The sequence below is a fragment of the Dreissena polymorpha genome, chromosome 2 (genome assembly GCF_020536995.1).
Source record: "Dreissena polymorpha isolate Duluth1 chromosome 2, UMN_Dpol_1.0, whole genome shotgun sequence".
Classification (NCBI taxonomy): Eukaryota; Metazoa; Mollusca; class Bivalvia; order Myida; family Dreissenidae; genus Dreissena; species Dreissena polymorpha.
The window spans coordinates 146,855,700-146,879,974 of NC_068356.1; the positions used below are offsets into that span (position 1 = coordinate 146,855,700).

The 24,275-nt window shown below is 34.8% G+C and overlaps 2 protein-coding genes across 2 annotated transcripts in view; one reads left to right on the forward strand and one right to left on the reverse strand.

Moving 5' to 3' along the window:
- The window catches only part of LOC127870169 (uncharacterized), a 119,536-nt gene that overhangs the window by 17,721 nt on the left and 77,540 nt on the right, over positions 1 to 24,275 (reverse strand). The gene's annotated exons all lie outside the window — the stretch shown is intronic.
- LOC127870170 (dipeptidyl peptidase 9-like) overlaps positions 20,834 to 24,275 on the forward strand; it is a 238,710-nt gene continuing 235,268 nt past the window's right edge. The window contains exon 1 of the mRNA XM_052412827.1: positions 20,834 to 20,878. Within this exon, the coding sequence (XP_052268787.1) occupies positions 20,834 to 20,878 (45 nt within the window). The remainder of the gene's footprint in view (positions 20,879 to 24,275) is intronic.

Here is a 24,275-nt window from a genome sequence, read left to right on the forward strand (position 1 = left end):
GAAAGATTTGTATAGTTTCTGACTTCGCTACGCACAGGTCTAGTGAGTTATGCAACACGTATTTGGTAAAGTTGCTTAAGCATTATTATTTCAACATATCTAATCATAAAGTCTTCGTCATTCTTACGAATCAGAAGTGGTGCTTTTGTAGCGATTTCGAGACCTTCCTTGTTGAAGTTACACCAGTATACAATTTGAAAACACACACACTGGGACAATACGTTTCTTAATCACTGAGTGAAGCTATCATTAAGCGATAAACTGGGCTTTATATAGACAATTCCAGAAATCGATACCTCCCGGATTACCCGCCCCTGAATACTCTCGCGCGCCTCCAAAACGGTACTGAAGAAATAAACATGGACCTTTATATGTGTGTATAGGTCCCTACGCAAAACAAGGAAGCGAAACGGGTTTATCAAATATATTTGAGGATTTAAAGAGTTTCTGTTATCGATCTGACAACCACATGATAGTTCGTGTTTTTTTATTAATATAAATTACCTAATTAGTAGAAATAAGGTTCATCTGCATTCGTTTAAGAGTAATATTACACAGCATGGACATGGACCTATTTATGTAGGTCCCTGGCATGAATAAGGTCTTGATTGTCATTTAACATGTTATTTAAAGGTGACGCGTGAAATCTTATCTAAATTTCGGTATCAACACATGTGCAGACATGTGGTGTCACGGGCAAACCCATAAACGCTTTTAATCCTCACTTGGAACATCGCCTCCCATTGAGCGAATTCGTTCGCGCCTTTATCGCAGATGTTTTGTTCAAGAGATGTATGTTGATGTCATTTATAATCCGTAATTAAAGAAAAATAAATCACTTATTTTGTGCGTTTATTATTTTTAAGCGTAAATTTAGACCGTTTTACGCACATTAATAAAGACATACGTTTAGGAAATCTAGGGAACACAATTGGAACTATTTAAGTTTATTTTTAAGGCTCATTTATGTTGAACATGTCAATCGTGAATTAAGATGTTATTAAGAAAATTTAATAATATTTCAGGCAACATGTAAAACGTTATTTAAATAATAATAATAAAAAGTTGTAGACAAAAGCTGATATGTCCTTTTCAATAAAAAAGTATGACATCCTGACATCTTACACAGTTTTGCAAGCGAATAACTCCGATACTTGTTCATTTAAATCACAAAATTCATTTCCGGCTAGTTATTTTTGTATTAGCTTGAGAGCGATTTTTTAATAAAAGATTGCTAAAAACCACTCTAGTCTTAGACTAAACTTGATACATAATTTTAATTATTAAAAAATCTCTACCTGAAAATCTTACAGAGTTTCGATAGCAAAGATTTACGAAACAATTTTAGAATCACAAACTTCATTTCGGCTATAGCTTTGTATATTACCTTTAAAATGACACTTACAAGGGAAATATTAATAGCGAAATGGAAACTGTTTAGACAAACGAAGAGATGTATTATTCAATTAAAGAAGTCGTCATAAGTCTTTAATCTTGCAACGTTTCTTAATGAATAGAAAGTACGACATTTAATAAGAAATAATATAGGCTTAAACAAAGGCAGATATCAATTTAATTGTCTACATCGATCTTAAATCTATCTAATTAATATCAAAGATCTATCCAAAAAATATGGTCTGAATGGATGTTTCCAATCTTTATATATTGATAGATCTTTGTTAATATCTCCGGCACTATTTACGCTAAAATCACAACGTTTACTTCACACTTTAGATCTTTCTATACCTTTATAATTATGCTTGAATAATTGTATTCCATAAAGAAATAATTAAATTTTATACAAAGGCATTTTGCTGAAAGGTATGCTTAAAAATGCCAACTCAGCCTTAAACATTACGTGTTGTCACTGAATATTGTTGCAGAGACACATATTTTATGAATCTATCGTGTATATTTTTAATTAAATTATATTGATTTACGATACATATCGACACTTGGTTTTATGTTTCACTTGTTTTCAATCCTAATGTGCGAAGTCATAAAGTACTGTTTATTGGAATAAAGCGGGTGTACACTATGATAACGTTGTAATCTGTCAAATTCCTCAGTACCGTTTTCAATCGCGGGTTACGTAATAGCCAATTTGGCGGCGCCCATATTATCGATTCTGGGATTGTCTATACGACTATGTTTGATGTTATTCCGATTCTGTCAAGTTGTACTATGACGTTATTTTGTGTCTTAAAACACCATTGTACTTTTTCCTTTAAAAATCTCATCCAGAAAAATAAAAATACTATTTAAGCTGCTAAGCACAGTCAATATACATAATAATATACAATCACAATGGTAAACTAACGTCATAAAATGTAATTGATTTTGCACGTTCAAACCGATACAAAAGGTAAGACCTACAAATTTGGTCGTTATATAGATTTGATTAATTAGTTTTTATAAGTTGTTCAAGGTTAAGACCGATAAGTTAAATATGAAATATAAATAAAGTATAAAGAGAATACTAGGTTAGCGTTGAATACAGAGAAGTTTATGTTGTGAGGCTCAGATCGCCGGGAGCGCGAGCCTTGGCGACCGCTTTCGGTGTTCGAGCCGAGCAACATAAACTTCTCTGTATTCAACGCTAATCCTAGTATTCTATTTATCCCATTTGATTTTTTTCAGCGTGACATTAAACATAAAAAGATATAATAACCTTTTAACAATAATTTTAATTCAGTCTTAAAAGCGCTTAAAATCTAACGAATGTAACCATGCGTTGTGATATAAATGTATTTGTTCTGGTACGCAAAATAGTCATAAAAAATTCACACACAAACTTTAAAACAAGTAAAAATATCACCATATGCCTACATTCAATTTTACGCAGTATGCGAATTGTAACACATTACGACCGCGAAAAGAAGATTTTACTTTACTATAATTCATTTTATTTTCGAAAGAAAATAATCAAAATCCAATATGGCGGCGATTGCTCCTGACAAAATGATGTCGATGTCAACATACATGTACACCATCGACGACCTTGACAATTTCGACGAGTAAACAGACAATTGCAGCGACTGAAACTTTTTTGACGTAATATACAGGACAATACGTTTTCCGACTTCGGACGACGAATTTAAGGACGCGCAGAACGTGTTTTTTTATATAATGTTATAGGTATGCCGTGTGCGATCCGATGCATCAATGGCGCCCATGTTAAAATAATTTCCACGAGAACAGGGAACGACACAAGTACAAACAAAAACCAAAACACGTTCGAACTAGACTAGTATCTTACCTTTAGTTATCCTTTAAAATCCATCTAATAATCCATTTAACTCAATAATTGACGATTTTGTATCTAGGGTCTTTAATTATTATATTAGCAAAGTTAAATAAAGACCCTTATGCCAACCTATCACTATATTCAAATGAGTTTACGAACTTAATAAACTTTCTTCTTCGTCACACGCTACGTCATGTACTCTATGTACATTACTGCTGTTAAAATGAACCGGAGCAGTTTATCAAATAATAGACGTTGGTAAACTCGGTTGCATTTACAGATTTCTGCATACAAACATACTTATGTTTAAACTAGCACAATGTTTTATTTGTCTATGGTTAATGCCTTTAATGTACAAGAAAATAATTTAATATATAAATACACAAAGAATGGAAAACATTCCATTACACAACAGATAAATGAGTGGATAATACCCGTGTACAAAATGGGACGTTCCGAATTCCAGTGTGGTGCTATTTTAACCATCTTATGCTTTACACAGCTCTATGCCTAACGTGAATTAAATCGGAAAGCAAATATTGTATATTATTTATGAATTGTGCGATATTTTTATGGCTTGTTGTACATTCTTAAATGTCAAATGTACATGCATGGATTATAAACAATGCACATTACACGAAATAAGGAAAGTGTGATAAATTGACAATTCAAATATGTCGATATACATTATTTATACATATACATGTGAAATAAGTCGCGTTTGTAATAAATCGTCAAAAAATTTGGGGAAAATGACGCAATAAGTATGTCATTTTATGACGCCATCAATCAGCTGATTCATTATACGGATAACGAAACATAATGTCATATGACTAGATTTAAAGGTTGAAGGTTGTATAATTTTGAAGCTAAAGTTTTCTCGACTTTTTTTCTTATGAAACATCATTCAGTGGTAAAGTAAACAGTAGTCCGTGCACGCGACATGTATATCCCACAAGGTATATCCTTATATCCTTATTCCATAAGGTGTTATACCGTCAATGTCGCGTTGAAAATGAGATACAAATAATTACATTGATTCGATATAGTATGGTTATTTTGTGGGTTGGTACACAATCATCATCCTATCGCTTTTTATTTACGTCGGTATCATAATGCTACAAACAAGAATAAAGCGTTAAAAAATGGTTATAACGCGGTCACCTTAATGTATTTCAAAGTTTGAAGCATATCATACTGACGCGTCAACTGAGGGGGCTCTAATATTGACTGACTCTCGGGCATTGCCTTTGAGCTGGTGAGGTTTGGGTTCGAGCCACCATGCGCACATTGATACTGTCAACTCCTGATAAAAAAATCATCACAAGACACAGTATAAATAAGTAGACTTATATCCTCTTAATTTATGATTGTTTACCCATGGTTGATTGCGTCTCTTTTGCCAACACTTACAAATGCATTGAATCTGCCCTATATTAATAAGAACATTACATAACTAACACTTTGCTTACCATTTCTTGATGCTGAAGTATTGTTATTCATTGTAATCAATCTTACGTCATTTGAAACTATAACATGCCAAATAATTCAACGATTTCATCGAATGAACACCCGTTTCCAATAAACATAAAGTTGCATAATAATAAACAGTGTTGCAACATTACCGGGCGTATCAATCGAGCTGCTGGCTAGGTTAAGCCGTGTTTGACTGGTTAAGAGCCGCGGAGCACAAGTGGCTGATGTCCACAAATAGTAGAGTTTAATATTATGAAGGCTGTTAAACTGCTGTACAAGGATGGCAGACATATTAGATTAACTTATAAGCTACGGCTAGCATATTCGATGGAAAATAGCATGCACGGTCACATGCACAAAACTTCAATCTTATTTTAATTGTACAAGAAGCGATAAGTACAATATTAGTTGAATTCACAAACACTGTATTCCTATGTACGTTTTGGTTGCAAAACACATGCTTGTCTACGTGTGTGTGCACCCATGGTCATTTGTAACTTTTTAAAGAGGTTAATGTGCTTGCATGATTTAAAGCACCGCATGTGTTTGTAAAATAACGCAGTTAAATATGCTAGGAGGCAACTGCAGGCGACTAAAATCGACTTTAAAAAAAACATTACCTGTTAACAAACGAGTGCAATTTTGCACACAATTATTAAAGACTGATGCAAGATGAAAATTCAATATGCGGTCAAGTAAAACTTGATGCATGTTTACCAGTAGTTACTGTTCGATTTACCAGCATGCGATTGTGTAGAGCGCCCATGTTATCAAGAGCACCTTAATAATATAAATACACGCATTAAATTACCACAATATCTGCAATTATCATTTCATTGTTTTAGCTCATTTATGCTTTGAAATGGCAAAATGTGGTTTCGTATAACAGTTTGAAACCGTTAAAATCCGTTATACTTGTTTCGATGGATTTCGGTATATTTTATTAAAAGTCAACACCCCTCAAATACAGAGTTACATCCCTTAGATTAGAACATTAAATAAATCTGGTCGTTTCGACGTTATCCTTAAAAAACAAAATGCGTTCTTACTAAGAACACACATAATTATTTCATTTAATAATAAGCGTTTATCATAAAAACATGATTCTCATTTAAACGCAGTTTACTTAAACAATGTTATTAGACTAGCTTTCGTTCAATTATTTGAAAATTATATAAGCCATATTTGAAAACGATCTACAATATATCTTGCTAATTGAATACCTTGACTTACTACAACGGTTTAATTTTGTAGACTTCATTCATTACAGAGTGTGTGTGTTTGGTATGAAGAGATAATACAATTTTGTAGTTATACACTCATACACTAAAGCGAGGGCCCATGCACTTTCTTAGATGCTGCATATGATGCAACATTAAATACAAATACAGTCACATACGACATTTTTCGTACATGTTGTTTGATTTTTGCCTTGTTGATTTGTGTATCAGTTGCGTTTTTTGTAAACGAATTATCTGCAAATGATGCGATAAAAGTATATGCAATCATATTTTTTAAAATAAACATTTGTATCAAATACAATATAAAGAACAAACGTGAGTAAATGCATAATCTTATTGAATCAGGAATGGACACAATAAAAGTTAAAACAGAAACGATTGTGGCCATCCTAAGGGTATTGACACGTGTGTAGAAACAACATATATTTAAGTTGCATAATATAACAATTTAAAAAAAATGTTTATCCATACATAAAAACATAACTTGTTCAGAAAGTGTGCCTTTTCAAATAAATAGAGGTACGTGGTGTTCAAATAAAAACTGGAAATACCAACGGTTGACTTTAAATGTAAATGCTGTCTTTTAATATGTGAATATTTGTCTACATGACACAACTATCAATGTCAGCTGCTATGGTTAAATAAGCAGACCAAGTCAAAACTAATAACAAAATACGCAATTAAATACTATCTGCAAACCTTTTGGACATTTCACTTGCAAGAAACGGTTACGACACAATAGTAGGAATAACCCTAAAAACGGACCAAATGATGCTTTATGATATGCAATTTATTAAAATAAAATCGTTTCATCGATGATTATGTCATTGTTTGAGCCGTATATGTGAACTTAAAAAAGCACTCTGGTCTTAATATATATCGGAAACAATGATCTATATCACCAAACATGTAAACGACATATTACAGATTACAATTGTACCTTAGAACTTGATACTAAAAAGCTATTAAAAAAATTTACCAGTAAATTATCCAATTAAGTACAGTAAATCTAGATTAAGTTAGCGAACTTGTTTCTACCGCCTTGTTATGTGTGTTTTTTTCTTGCAAGAAATCGATTTGATAGCATTCAAATTGCTAAATTATTTAATTTCGAAAGTATGCTATATTTCAAGTAAGTGTACACATTGTACTAATGTATTCGCAACATAATTAAATGCTTTAACAGTCATATTACGAAATATTATAACAAGTTTAATACTACTAATGATAATCATTTTTTAGCTCATCTTTTTTTTGAAAAAAAAATTATGAGCTATTGTCATCACCTTGGCGTCGGCGTCGGCGTTGGCGTCGGCGTCCGGTTAAGTTTTGCGTTTAGGTCCACTTTTCTCAGAAAGTATCAATGCTATTGCATTCAAACTTGGTACACTTACTTACTATCATGAGGGGACTAGGCAGGCCAAGTTAAATCACTCTGGCGTGCATTTTGACAGAATTATGTGCCCTTTTTATACTTAGAAAATTGACAATTTTGGTTAAGTTTTGTGTTTAGGTCAATTTTATTCCTTAAGTATCAAAGCTATTGCTTTCATACGTGCAACACTTATAAACTATCATAAGAGGACTGTGCAGGCAAAGTAATGTAACTCTTGACTGGCATTTTGACAGAATTATGTGCCCTTTTTATACTTAGAAAATTGAAAATTGAAAGTTTTGTGTTTAGGTCCACTTTATTCCTACAGTATCAAAGCTATTGCTTTCATACTTGCAACACTTATTAACTATCATAAGGGGACTGTGCAGGCAAAGTTATGTAACTCTGACTGGCATTTGGACGGAATTATGGGCCCTTTATACTTAGAAAATTGATTTTTTTTTTAAGTTTTGTGTTTTGGTCCACTTTACCCCTAAACTATCATAGATATTGCTTTCATACTTGGAACACTCGCAAACTATCATACGGGTACAGTAAAAGGTCAAGTTGCATAACTCTGGTTGTCATTTTTACGGAATTATGGCCCTTTTTTGACTTAGTAACTTTGAATACATGGTTAAATTTTGTGTTTCGATCCACTTTACTTCTAAAGTATCAAGACTATTGCTTTCAAACTTCAAATACTTTCATGCTATCATGAGGTTACTACCTGGCAAGTTGAATTTTACCTTGACCTTTGAATGACCTTGACTCTCAAGGTCAAATTATTAAATTTTGCTAAAAATGCCATAACTTCTTTATTTATGATTAGATTTGATTGATACTTTGACAAAACTACTCTTACCTGACATACCACAATAGACTCCACCCAAACCATCCCCCGTGCCCTCCCCTTCCCCCGAATCTCCCCCCTTAATTTTTTTTAAAGATCATCTCACAAATGACCACCACACCCTCACACTATACTATACCCCCCACCCCCCCAAATAGGTTTTTTTGAAACGGTTAAAAAACACAAATATTTATTTTTATTATTTTATGTTTGAATTACCGTCCAACCATCGCATCCAATAATACCCCCCACCCCCCGAATTCCCCCCCCCCTTAATTTTTTTTTAAGATCATCTCACAAATGACCACCACACCCTCACACTATACTATACCAACCCCCTCTCCACCCACCCCCGAATCCCCCCCCCCCGATAATTTTTTTAAGATCATCTCACAAATGACCACCACACCCTCACGCTATACTATACCCCCCCCCGAATCAACCCCCCCCCCCCGAATCCCCACCCCCCCCTATGTTTTTTTTAAGATTATCTCACAAATGACCACCACACCCTCACACTATACTATCGCCCCCCCCCCCCCCCACACACCCCACCCCCCCCCCACCCCCCCCCCCCCCAATTATTTTTTATTGAAACGGTTAAAAAACACAAATATTTATTTTTATTATTTTATGTTTAAAATACCGTCCAACCATCGCACCCAAGAATACCCCCCCCCACCCCCCCTCCCCCCCCGAATTCCCCCCCCTAATTTTTTTTAAAGATAATCTCACAAATGACCCCCACAACCTCACACTATACTATACCCCCCACCCCACCTCCCAATTTTTTTTTTGAAACGGTTAAAAACACACATATTTATTTTTATTATTTTATGTTTGAAATACCGTCCAACCATCGCACCCAAGAATAAACCCCAAGCCCCCTCCCTCCCTCGAATTACCCCGCCCCCCACCCCAGCCCTCCATTTTTTTTTTGAAACGGTTAAAAAATACAAATATTTATTTTTATAATTTTATATTTGAAATACCGTCCAACAATCACACCCATGAATCCCCCCCCACCCCCCACCTCCCCCCGAATTTTTGTTTGTGCATTTTTTTCCCGCAGATTTGGGAGATAATGTAATAAATGTCCACGCCCCCACACTATACACCCCTCTTCACTCCACCCCTCCCTCCTTTGTGATTGAAAATGAGAGTCCCTTCACCTTTAAAAAGAAAATAGATGAGCGGTCTGCACCCGCAAGGCGGTGCTCTTGTATTATTTTATTTATGATACTTTATTATTTTTAACCGTACTACAACTAAAAATAATAAATTTCATAATAATTATTAAAATAAGTAGTAAAACTAATAATAATACTAACAACAATGATATTAATAATATAATTATCATTTATTAGTATCATTAATATTATCTAAACGAAAATAAACAGTATGAGGCGACTTACCCTTTATGTTGAACTCCATAAACCGTTCACTCAGGTTTCCACACGCGGCTCTTACCTACTGCTGAAAGCGATGAATACTAGTAAATGACAGTCTTAACGACCGCCAGGTTGTGTGAACAAAACATTGCAATCGTATGGTTAAAATATACACATGATTCAAAACAACAGCGGTCTGGTAACATGAACAGCTTTTGAGTTTGATTAAAACATCATAGGCATTCAATAAATACGTACGCTTTCTCTGGACACGTAAGATTCGGTGACGTTGATAGTATTGAAACAATTAATATCGAAACCGTTTTTTTGAACTTGTCCCTGGTCAGAAGGTTTTTTTTTTGCGTGTTAAAATACCTAGTACCTTGCTGCTTGAATCTTTGACACTTTAACTTCCCTATCGGACCTAAGAGGAACATAATTGTTTTGTTTAACCAGATCGACATTCTACAAGATCATGACTTAACAAAGACCATTGTTCACAATCCGTGTTTACCTGTGATTCATGATTACAGATTGAGACGATAAACACGAATTATCGGTGTACACAATAGAAAAACATACGAAATCACTGACTAACAGAAACGGTAAATGTAGGAATACCCAAACGACATGCTACAATGTGATCATCTCTAAATTACACACACCCAACCTTTTAAAGGTACACTTGCAATATTTCATATCAAGCATGATAACGGGTATTTTAACTAATGGTTTATTTATCGTATAAATAAACAATTATTTGTTTGAGTTCTTATTAACAGGCACACTATCGCATACCCATTAAACCAATTGAAAGGAAAGTGGTGTGTATACCCCCGATTACAAAGGTCGTGTACATTATTCAGTAAGCTCTTTGAGTAATGGAAATCTTAGGCATTCTTAACACTCATACATTTCCATTTGACACTTGGTAGTTCGTGTTTAGTCTATTTTGTAAGTAATATGTTTTTGAGAAGTGAACGTTGATAACATGATTAAGGGTATATCCGATTAAAGGCAATAAACAACTGTTATTTTAAAAACGTTTGATCTTTCATTATCTTTGTAAGTGTCATATCCATGGATTATCACTAGTTCGGTATGTTGAATAAAGTACATAATTTTTGGGAACGAGTAACTCAGTCGCAGTTATGACATATATTTTGCCATGCACTTGACATTAAGTGGTCATGTAAACCTAATCGACCACAACTGTATTCATTGCAATGGCATTGTTAGACATTTAGAGCTACTAGTTGCATGCCCGTTGATAATGCCAAAGTACAAACACAGTAACTTATCATAGCCAGTACATGTATTGCATTGCACAATGGATTTAGGATTATACACATTGAGTTATACAACTTGCCCTTAAGGATTTATATGCAATACCACATGTTGGTAAATTATTCAGAATAAAAGCTCTACAAACAAAATAGTTGTATGCAAATATACATGCTGTACGTTTAACGTTGTCATTTATGTGATGCCTTTTCGTCTTTGCTTCCAATGAGTATCTGAAGGATATATTTAAGTTGCCATCAATATTTCTTCATTATGTGTTATTGAAATGAGCGAATATAGTTACCTGAGGTCATAATGTATCGTTATATAGTTGAACAACTGCTGTCATATTACCGTTATCACATAAATTTTCTACATTATAATTTATAATACTAAAACGCAAGGATTAATATAAAATTGAAAGCGCATCCGCAGTGGGCGGCGGAAGTGCTGCCCCTGCTTGTGATCATCTAATGCTCCAACGTTCTTGAAATTTCTTCAATTTTAAATCATGAGATACTGAAACCAAGAATGGTTAAATATGTTGTCTTCGCAAAATACTGATAAAACACTGCATATGCATCACAAAATGTATACGTTTAAGCATACTAGTCATAAGCTTCAAGGGTGCACACACTTTTAAATCACTATGGTTTAAGAAACGTGTGTGCCGTTCTGTTTAAGTTGAACCTAAACGAATGTGTGCAATTTTTTAATCATTTCCCGATTGATTGTTATTGTTTATTTTGTATAATGATAGAATACGTAAGTTGTTTATCTAAACATTAACATATTGTTTAAATTTTCACGTAACCTCAATATACTGTACAATACGACAAATTGCCCCGACTCTTTTCGCATTCGATTGTAACCCCATGATTTAAGGATAGATTCGGGTCAATATGCTACTGATGGACTTCCATGAGGGTAGTGTACGCGCTTACGGTTAAATTTTTAACAGTTTTATGTCGAATTGAGTTGTATTATTATGTTTAATTGTTAAAGATAATTACCCCCGCTGGTTTTGTAAATATACTAGTATAATTCATCAATAATGTTTCAATTAATGTAGCTTTTTAAAACCACAAATACAACTGAACGAATATAACTATTTGAGAGTATTAAATTAAACAAGCGCAGAACTGATTTGATAAATATAAACCATGTATATTCCCGTATTAGTCACGTGTTATTCTTAAGCGTCAGTGCATTCAGTTAGACAGCGGCGTTTTAATCTAGGGAACCAAAGTATCGGATACTTTAAGCCATGTTTGGATTTGTCTATGCCTCTCGCGAAAGTGAATGCACTCACAAATGTCAAACTGCAAGAACGGTATATTTCTTCCTAATGTAATTGTGAAACAGCTGTTCAGTGCGCGCAAGGTTTTGTTTTGCGTGGTATGCTAGATTAGATTGCTTTGTTCATATTGCGGGTTTTGATCTCTATTGTGTTAAGCTTTTCAACAGAAACAACACAATCTTCATGTTTGTTTGGAGTTCGTAAAATTATTATCAAGATAAATAAATGTCTTGCTTGTCTGTATCATATTATTATTGAAGTAAATATAACTTCCTAAAATTGGTGTTTATTACATGGCTATCAGTGTAGCATATCACAGTTATCCTTGTGTGAGATACCAAACGATACATAGCTGGAAGTCTTGTCATTATTTATGTTTGATCTTATGAAAGATAAAACAACGAATGGTGACTTTGGATAAGGGCAACGTGCCCATGCCTTAACAGATGCATTTCGGGAAAGTTATACTTATAATTACAACCCTAGCATGAGAATTAGTAGGAAGGAGGTATATAGTTATCACTATGTTTCATTTGTTATCCCATAAATTGATGTGTCGACCTGTTTTTGTCTTCTAACTTCTGCGGACTATAGATCTAACTTGCAATAATGCATTCAAGTATTTCAAACTAGGCACATAGGTTCATATGTATGACATATTGCGTCAGGCGCAAAACTACGTGGCGCTTTTAAGGTAAATTTTAAATATTAAGGCGAAAGTCAAAATGCACAACATGTCTATGTAGGGTATTTCCGCGTTATGACTTGAACAGATATAGAATGGTTGCCAAATAGCAATCTGGTCACCTACGTGACATGATGTGCTTTGAGCACTACGTACATGCCTACCTTTAGTATATAGGAAACACTCAGTTAAAGGTCACAATACAGCACTTAAAGCCTAAATAGATGCTCTTTATTCTTAAATTGCACTTGCATTACATATTATCAGAATACTAGTCATTTGGTTGCGATGTTTAGCTAAATGAGTCGGTGTGTTTCGCAAAATAACATAGATAGCAATATTGAAGGTCAAATGTAACAGTTCAGACAACCAGCGGCGTAGACAGGCGTATTATAGTATTCATTTGAGTACAATTCGTTGGCATAAATGGAAAAATAAAGTGGTCGAAAAATGCAATAAAAACATAAACCTAAGGGGGTCAGGTCTAAGGCAGTCAATAAAGTCAGTAATATTCGACAAAATAAATAACTGAAAATGTAAATGCAACAATGAATTGTCGCCAAACTTACGCCTTAAACCACAATTTAATCACAAGATCTACCCGTCCATGGACTGTTTGATTTACTGTAGCATAAAAGTAATTGTAGATCTATTTTTTGTTATTACCATGTTGAATTAAAACTGGTCTAGTATAGTTTAATCCCGGGGGGTAACTATATACGGATATATAGGGGTGTGCCGAAAATATGGGTTTTTTTTTCGACTTTTTCGTCCACTCGAACACCATCGGTACAAAAAAGTATCTCTAAAACATGAAATTTTAAAATACTTTATTAATGTTTAGGCCGACAGTGTCTTATGAAATACATATTTTGCAGGCACAACAGGGCTTGTGTATTTTCAACGCCCATACGAGATTAATAATGAGGAAAATAGAGGTAAAAAGTGTATAAATAACCCATATAACGTGGCCTGATAATTTTTTTTATATTATATCATGATCAACACGAAGTTCTTGTATCAGTCATGTGTGGTGGATGGTCAAATTACTCGGAACCAACTATAAAGTAACCATTTTAGTTGAATCGAATCAGATGCAACAACACAAACAATAAGATACTTAGAGGTAATATATTTGAAACACAAAATGCAATACAAACAGCAAAAAACGTTTTTTGCAAATATTAAGCGCACGTGCTCATGACGTCATTATTAACACGTCAAACGACAAAAGTCATATTCTTTCCCATTAAAACTGCAGCTTTTCAGCGATTTTTTTCATGATTTCTTTAAATTCGTAAAGGTATCATACACAGAATAACAGGTTACTTCCTAATCCGTGTGTAATATATCAGGATCGGCACGAATAAAATAACGGCTCGGCAAGCCTCGCCATTATATTGTTCTTAGCTTTGCCTGATATTAAAAAAGATCAGGCAGTAACCTGTTATTCTCTCTATCATCGGGTAAATGTTTGACCTAGAATGCCGCAGAAGTTGTACATGATACCTAAATCATAAGTATTTATAAAGAATCACCCAAGATTAAGGCATAGGCGGATATTGACTTTTCATGTTAAATTGGTCCAGAAGTATTAATAATACAGAATGTTTGCACAGTAGATACATGACTTCCGCGTGCTGCCGTTTATATTGCATATCATACTATTTTGTTCCTTCACTTAAATGTACTACAACACCAGCTTTCCGTACTTATAATTGCATTCAATTGATTACGCAAATTATCAATATCTTATAAACACATAACAACAATTTAATGAATAACGAAGGAAAAACAAAACAGCTTGCATGTATTTCAGCAACACGCCAGTAAGCAGTCAAAGGTATATTTTCCATAAACGGAAGCTCCAAGTAAAACAGTCGTAAATTCAACAGTAATTGACAGCATGTGCATTGACCAAAATATGTCGGACAAAGTGGACATATTTTATACTATATTCGATAGGAAAGAAATATATCGATCGCATATAACACATGTATAACTTTGTAGTAATTCGTAGTAATAGATGATGAATGTTTTGAACTAAAATATGTATATCAATGTATGACGCACATATTTATTTCCGACGTAGGGCCGGGTTCCATGCTTTATCTTCCGCATTTTTTCCGCGTTTAAGTTATGCAAAATGTTTTTTCTAGAACATACTGACTATTTTCAGGACATTGAAAACACTGGAAAAAACCTGGAATATGTGTTCGCGCTGCTTTGAATTGCACTATTTCAAAACGTATACGTTTTAAATGGAAAATATCCATCAAATAAATATTTGGATAATGTGCGTGTCAATACGAACATTTACAGTCAGATTGTATTACTTAATAATGCAAACATTAATCATAAAACCATTCATATCCCCGAATATCAAACTACGCATGAGCACATGCATATTTTATGTTCTAGATGCCCTAAATAAACTACGTTCTGTAGTGAATTGTTTGACATATATTTTTCATGGAATCACCGTCATTTACAACACAATTACATGAGCATCAGTTTATTTACCTCATCCAGTTCATTTAAACGACTTCGTTCCCAAATCATCCTCACAATGTCATGTATACGACACACTATCGCCTCCAGCATAGAATCTGAATCATTCTCTTCATCGTAATGTGTTGATCTGTTCCTGGAATTCAGCTCCAGCAGTTCGAGCTCCATTTTTTTCTTGCTGTACCTCTGGCTCTGTATGCGATACTACTGCTTTCCGTATCTTCGACAATCTAAGAAATATCTTTGGACCATCGTTCATCATGTCCGCGATAGTTTCTACCCAGAAACGCTTTTGATCTCCACCCAGGCCGCAACCTGTCATTAGATTCCTTTCTGGTATCATATAATATGGCAGATGGATATTTGATATTGCTGTTCTTAGTTGTCCAGGTCCTTCAAGCAAACTACTTTCATCGAATAGCGCTTGTGCATTGTTCTCTGCTAGCCAAAATAGAATGTTTTTCACTGTGTATTATGAAATTTCTTTGTTTACTGGCTTTAATACATCCTTAATTATCATTTTCAATATAACATATACGTAAACTTATATGTCATTAAGACTGTTCATAAGCTCATTCTCAGCAGTGTTTAAGCAAATCCTCCATTCTAGATGTTGATATTCACTACCCTTAACATCAACAGGAGTAAAGAATGCGCCCATGATTACGACTTTGTGAACGATATCTGGTAGTGGCAAATGGCGACTACGTTCTGCCCATTTTAATAGTATACCAGGACAGTGACAGCGTAAAGACACGACTATGCCTATATGCAATTGCCCAAAAGAACTATGTTTTGTTGGCCCTGCACGTCCATGACGCACCTCGCCTGAAACGTATATAAAATCGAACATGTTAACAAACAGGTCGCTGTTCAGGAGATGTCCATTTGTATCATGACACAGAGCGTCGCGCGACATTGGTGACATTATTGAACCACGTCGCTCTAGCAAATTAAGCCGAGAGTGTCCGTGGTAGCACAAGCCGGTGTTAAATGTAAACACAGTTGTCTCCCTTGGGAATGTGTCAGCACCAACACCATTTTCTAAACACAAGACGCCGTCTAATACAACCATTTCATCCAAATCGCTTTCAAACAAGCATGTAAGCCCTTCTGCCTTGCTACCCGTAGTGATCACCGTTCCCGCACCAGGATCCGAGGCAGTTATTATACTATCATACTCCCTGTAGGCGTCTACCCGTGCCTGTCTGATGTGAGACCCATACCCCAGACAGCCCATCACAGTGCACGTCTCTATGGAGGCACAATCACACTGAACCTGAAAGTGTTAAAAAGACTAAACTATCAGGAAAAACATAATGTGTCAGTTATTGCAACTTGTACGTGAACTAAACATACGCCAGTACTTTAACTTCTTCGTGAACCACGCATTCACAAACCCACGTTTTACATTAACTGCGTGTTCACCAGTACTTGAAACCTCTACGTGAACATTACAAACACCAGTTTTTACAACCTCTACATGACCTATATACAATGTAGAACCTACAACGAGTAAATGACTGCATATTCGCATTTATTTACCAGGTCTATGTGAATTGCACAAACAACAGTATAAACAATTGTTCGTTGCCGGCACATGCGCCAGTACTTAAACATTCTATGAGCACTGCACGTACACAATAACTTACAAATTATGTGTGCACTGCACGTACACAATTACTTACAACTGTTGTGTGCACTGCACGCACACAACTATTTAGAACTTCTTTGCGCACTGCAAGTACACAATTACTTACAACTTCTTTGTGCACAGAACGTACACAATAACTTAATAAAACACTTCTTTGTTCACTGCACGTACGTAATTACTTACAACTTCTTTGTGCACTGCACGTACACAATTAATTACAACTTCTTTGTGCACTGCAAGTACACAATTACTTACAACTTCACTTAAATCTTGTTCGTGCACGACACAAGCGCCAGTACTTACAACTTTTATGTGTACTGCACATACACAATTACTTACAACTTCTTCATGCAAATAACACATACCAGGACTTATAACTTCCAACTGAACTGCACATACACCAAACATTGCCACTGCTACGTCAACTGCTCAAACAATAGAACTTACAACCTATACGTTAAACTGCAAATTAAACAGTACGTTAAACATGTACGGGAACAGCACATACACAAGTACCAACGTTGTTTTCGTGCACTTCACATCCAAAATTAATTGCAACTAATACTTTAACTGCAAAAACACCAGTACTTACAATGTATACGTGAACAACAAATCCACCGGTAATTACAACTTTTACGTTACTGCATATACACCACATACAACAGTAATTACAGCTTCTCTCTTAACTCCACATGTAGTAGTACTCACTGCGTCTACTTGAACTGCACCAACACACGGACTAAAAACGTCTACATGACCAAATACGGCAGTACTTACAATTGCTACGCGAACTCCACATAACCAGTTCTTAAAAACTGCACGTACAGCAATTCTAACAACGTCTACGTGAACAACATTTTCACAGTACTTTCAACTTTAACGTTACATGCACCTACCAAAATACTTACGATTTTACATGTACCTACAAAAATACTTACGATATCAATCTGAACTGCACATTTAGTACATATAACTTCTACTTTACTACGCATATATCAGAACTTATAACCTCTACTTGAACTACACATATAGCAGTGCTTTCAACGTGTACGTATACATGCAATTCACATGCACTAGTGTTTATTACTTCTTCTTAGACTGAACATACACCAGTACTTCCAACTTCTACTTGAACTGCATATCCATCAGTACTTAAAACGTCTACGTGAACTACACATACAACATTACTTACATCTTCTACGCGAACTGCACAAACAACAGTATTCATAACTTCTACGGGAACTGCACAAACAACAGTACGTATAATGTATACAAGCGATTCACATACAGGTTAGGTTTATAACTTCTACTTTAACTGCACAAACACCAGTACTTCCAACTTCTACGCGAACCGAATATTCATCAGTGCTAACACATACTACTACCTATAACGTATACATGCAATTCACATACACCATTGTTTATAACTTCTACTTAAACTGCACAAACAAAAGTATTTCCAACATTTATGTAAACTTCAAAAACACCAGTACTTTCAACTTCTACATGGACTGCACATTTACCAGTAAATAAAAAGTATTCTTCGATTGAACATACAGATTCTAGATGAACTTCACAAACACAATAACTTGCACCTTGTTAGTTAACTGCACATAAACCAGTACTAACTAGAGACTGATGACTGTCAAGGCCGCTGTTACGTGGACTACGTCATCATCCGACTAATCACGCCATGGACCACATTTCGCCATCAGAACAATTACTATGTGTTATTGATTATAAATAAGCTAAATGGTGCATTTCTTTATCAATTAATGACTAAAATGTTTACGAGAAAACTGCATTGTCTATAATTTTGGTTCACAAACTTTCATCGTGTTTAACCATTCAATGACGAATACTATTGTAATTGCTTAAATATACACGAAAGTTTTTTACAAACGGCATTTGATAGAATACTATTTTTTGTTTTGATGTCCAATTACAATTATTATACAAAACCTGTTAATGTTCGTATGTTCGTATGTAAAAGTCATATAGTTTTACACTTTTGCTAAAATATTGTGCTTAAGGACATCACTCTTAATTTTACTAAATATAAACTTGTTATCATACATTTCAGTGCATGTCCATTTTGATACAAATACATATTACACACAAGTCAAATACAAGTACGAGCTTGTGTTCGATGGCTACTTTTACGATCGACAAGTCCGCTTCCTCTAATAACAAGCACTTACATATAAGCATATTATTATATGTTTTTTTTATTTAGTTTGCCTGAACATGTATTCCAATCAACATTGTTATTTTCTTTCCCGTCGTTTTTGGCTTATTATCAAGTTCACAACACAAATGATTTAGAATTCACGCATTAATTGATTGATAGAATGTATAGTTTAAACAAATTTATTTCAAACAAGTTGACATTATTCATACATAGAATATTATACACAATACTCATACTTTCATGTTCGAAAAGGATTAAAACGAAAGACACAGTCTTATATGGTTCTTCTCCCTTGCTATATGAAATGTTACATGTTTACGGACATACTTGGCTATGCAAGGCAAAATGAACAATATGTTGATACAAAGCTCTATTTATAGAATTATACTTACTTAATGAAATTAATATGTTGACATATTTGAGAAATGTACGAAATAAAGAGAAAGATTGGAAAAAGGAAGAAAGAAGATATTTGTGAAGACTTGTTGAGTTCGAGCGAGAAAGAAAGAAAAAGAAGTATGTGAATCGTTCTGTAGCACAGTTACGTATCAACTCGCTTACTATTTATAAAAAAAAATTGTGAACTGCATCAGCTATTTTAGTATTGGTTAAGTAGTCGCGTGATGCGTCTCCATATAGAATAGTTTCGATATATGGGGCAGAATACATTGATATTGTGTTAATGAGTTCGTCACGAATGCGTATATACTGATTGATCGTAGTTTCGTGAAGTCCACATTGACATAGAGGCGATGTGATTATGTTGCGTCTGAAACGATGAACATTAAGAGCGCTACAATCCGTTCTTAAGCGCGTATGTAACATTTGAAAGCGCCTTTCGCTATATGAAAATAAAGGATTTGAGGTCGGGCGATCACTGTTAATTAGTCTTAAGAAAGAATGGAGCGTTTCAGTATTTTTGATGTCGTCGGGGAGACGATTCCATTCGGATACAGTAGATGGTAAGAAAGAACTTGAATATAATGATGTTCTAGCTTGAATTGTTTGTAAATGTGATGAATTTCTTAGAGAGTAATTGTTACGTGAACCCACTGTTTGAGGCAAGAGAGATTGCATATAGTTTGGGACATTGGTGGAATTCATTTTATACATTAATATTAATTTGTGTTTCCATCTGCGTTGGCTGATGGTGTCCCACCCTAGCTCATTTAAAAGGTCTTCAATTGAGACTAGACGTGTGCATCCAGATGTTATTCGTGCAGCTTCAAGTATGGATTTTTTTCAAGTTCATCGTTTTCATATTTTGTACAATTATCAAAACAGTGTCAGAATATTCAAGAATTGGTCTTATAAAAGAAAAGTATATTTTCTCGAGAGTATTTATATCGAGAATTGTTTTTAGACGACGCATTATATGAATTCGTTTCCATGCTTTTTCTTTTGCATACGATATTATGTGCATGCCAAGTGCAGTCATTTGAAATAAATACACCTAAATGTTTCTGGACGTCAACGATCGGTATATTAATATTATGCATTGATATTGGCGGATGAGATGGTTTGTAATTTTTCTAGATATTAGCATTGATTCGGATTTAGAGGGGATGAAGCTTACTAACCGTTTATCTGCCCACATAGAGATTTTATCAATATCGGATTGTAAAATGGCTGCAGTTTCGTTTGGTGAGTTTACGACCATAGAAAGACTGGTATAATCCGCGAACAAGTGGATTTGAGCTTGTATATCAGTTATAATATCATTTATATACACTAGAAACATGAGAGGGCCTAAAATAGAACCTTGAGGGACGCCGGCACTAATTTCAGTAAGATTCGAGTGCGTTCCTGGTAAAATTACTTTCTGTTTGCGATTGGAAAGATAGTTTGACAAAAAAGATAATAAATTTCCTCGGATGCCTGCTTGTTGAAGTTTGAATAATACACCTTTGTACCAGACTCTGTCGAAAGCTTTACTTATATCAAAAATACAACTCTAACCTCTAGACCATAATTTAGCGCTCTGCAAAAAGTATTATAGATTTATGTTAGTTGGTTAACAGTCGAATCACCAGGCAAGAAACCAGATTGAGTGGGCGCAAAGAATGAATTAGCATGAAAGAGTGAAATATGTCGGAAGTTTGACGTTTAGGCTGGATCACCCTTTTTGAAAACCGGGCACACATTTACAATTTTCCAGCAAGCAGGCATTTTGCAGGAGCGTAGACAAGAATTAAATAAATCACACAATCGATGACTTAATTGATACATTGCCTCTTTGAGAATGCGATTATCTATTCCATCAGGACCAGAAGCTTTACCAATCTGAAGGCATTTTATTGAGTCAATGACTTCCTCCTTAGTTATGTGAATAGATTGAAGAATATTATCATTTAAATTGTGTATAGATGGGAGATTGTAGTTTCGTTCATCAACGGAGCACTGCCTTGCAAAATACTTATTTAACATATCAGCTTTTCATGTGTCATCCGCTACAAAGGTACTTGTTTGATCATCGTAAAAAGGAGGAATTGAATCGTTTGTGCTAGATGGGATAAATGTTCGGAGCGTCTTCCACCAGTCTTTAGCACAAAGTTCAGGGGATTTTTCCACAATATTACTAAAATACTCATTGTTTGAATAACGTAAAAGTAAAACAACTTCATTTCTGGCGCGACGGAAATTTGACCAGTGATTATCAGTATTCAATTTTTTTGGCTTTTCGATACAGACGTTTTCGTTGCCGACTTTTTTCTTTATGATATTGTTTATCCATGGAGATCACGAGAGCGTATACAAACATTTTTGTTAGGAATACAATTGCCTGCTATTTGTAATATTGTTTTGGTTATATTTTCAGCGTAGATATCAATATTTGCGGATTGTAGTAGATCCCAATTAGTATTTGTCATTAATTGTCGTAAGTTTGTATAGTCCCCAATGTCGTCGCGCCAGATATGTCGAAAAACGATTTGCATTTTGGTTTTGTTAATTTCAATGTAACAAAAACTGGGCAGTGGTACCGAACCATTTGATCTAAGATGGTTCTCCTACTCCAGAGAGTAATACAGTATTTTCATTACTTACAAAGATCAAGTCAATTACGGAAGATGATTGCTAGTATAATGTGTTGGTTCATAAATAAGTTGAGTAAGATCATATTGGGGACATAATTCGTTTACTTTACGGGTTGTTGGTTCTGATAGAGCATTCATATTGGAATCACCTATAATAATAATATCATTTATGCGTGTTTCTCTGGCTAAACCAATAGACTCTTCGATGGCATTCGTGTATAATCTTTCAGCACTGGGTGGTCTATAAAAAACGCCAAACAGAATTGACTTATTGGTTCAGAGAAATACTTCAATCCATATACATTCAACATTATGTAATTTGAGATCATATCTGCGTTTAAAAGATATATTTCCATTGACGTATATTGCAACACCACCATGTGAGTCGGAGCGATCCTTGCGGATTGGCTGGTGGAAGCCGTTGAAGAGGAGATCAGTAGATGGGATAGAATTATTTAACCATGTTTCAGTAAAGCCAATTATATCGAAATCACGAAGACCTGTGTAAAGAATATCTATTATAGATCGAAAATTTCAAAAGACTAGTTATATTATTATTATTAAAGGGGTTGTAAAATTCCGGAATAATCCGGAAATCCGGATTTTGAGGCTCCCGGACCAGTTTTGAGATCGGCGTAAATCCGAGGTTTTTTTCAGGGGGGGGGGGGGTGAGGGGGTTTGGGTGCAAAAAAAGTCTCTGTACGAAGTATTTTGGTGACGAACCGCGAAATCCGGGTACTTGCGATTAGTCCGGAAGGTGTCTAATTCGGCAGAAACGTAAAAGTCCGGCTGCAAATCGTTGGCATGCGTTACTATTCGTATGATACCGTCTGTCTTAAAGCAATAAATTGACTGGCCAGTTATTTTCGCGGCTTCTTTTGTTTAAAAGTATTTTGCTAAATCAAGTGCAAAAAAGAACAAAGAAAATCGTGTGTTTATGTGGTTAAATAGTACAAATAATCACGAACAATTTGCCTAATTTACCTCGGGGCTTGTTGTTTGTGGAAGTCAAAACTAGCATGGTGTGCATGGATTTCCAAACCTATTTTTAGAAACGCCGTAAATGGCTTGGGATTCCAAACATCGGCTTTCAAATGCAATTGTGTTTATCTTTTTCTTTACTTTTCAGTAACAAATAACATCGTTGGAGTTTTCAGTCACGCAGAAAACTATATATATATATGGAAGAAAAATCATGAAGTAATATTAACGCATTATATGACATAACCAAACAGTAACACATTTACGTCATATATATTATATTTTGCGACATACAGTTTCAACAATCTTTTGCTTTACGTCAATGCACATTTTTGTTACGGTTCAAGTGTTGTTTAAATAACTGTTATCAGACGAGAAATGTCTAGTTTATTTAGCTTCATTTTATTAAATAAGCAAAAATAAAAAAAGGTTTTGTAGGATTTATTTTGATCTTGATAAAAAAATGAGGTTTACAGTTAATGTGATATTTCATGTTTGGGCAAGTGGCTTTATGTATATAATATAAATTAACCTACTTACATATCCACACCCTCAGCAATGGTTGGCATTAATGCAAGAAAACCATTTTAAGCGGATGGCCTTTTTTATAACCTTGCCATGTGTAGTGTGTAACCTTGAAATTGGTAGTGTGCAGTTAGGGACCTTGGAAATGCTATGTCCAAGATATATCTAAGTTGTTTGCGTAGTAATTATAGCCCCCAATCCAAGTATGGGGAGTATACTGGATTCATCAACAATGTCAGTCCTACATTTGTCCTAAAACAAAAACATATCAGACAAAGTCATCCTTGGTTTTCAATGTACAATATTCAAACTTGAATGCATTGGTCCTTTATATAGCCTTGCGGGGATTTAGTATTATAGAATAATTCTGTGTGTCTGTCTGTTTGCATTGTATATCTGTAGCCTAAGTTATATGCCCTTAGTTTATTGGTGTTTGCAGGTTGTCATTCTGTAGTGGATATGGTGAACCTAAAAATAAAAGATTTGTGATAAGTCTCTGAGGAAATCGAGCAAAAATAAATAGGTT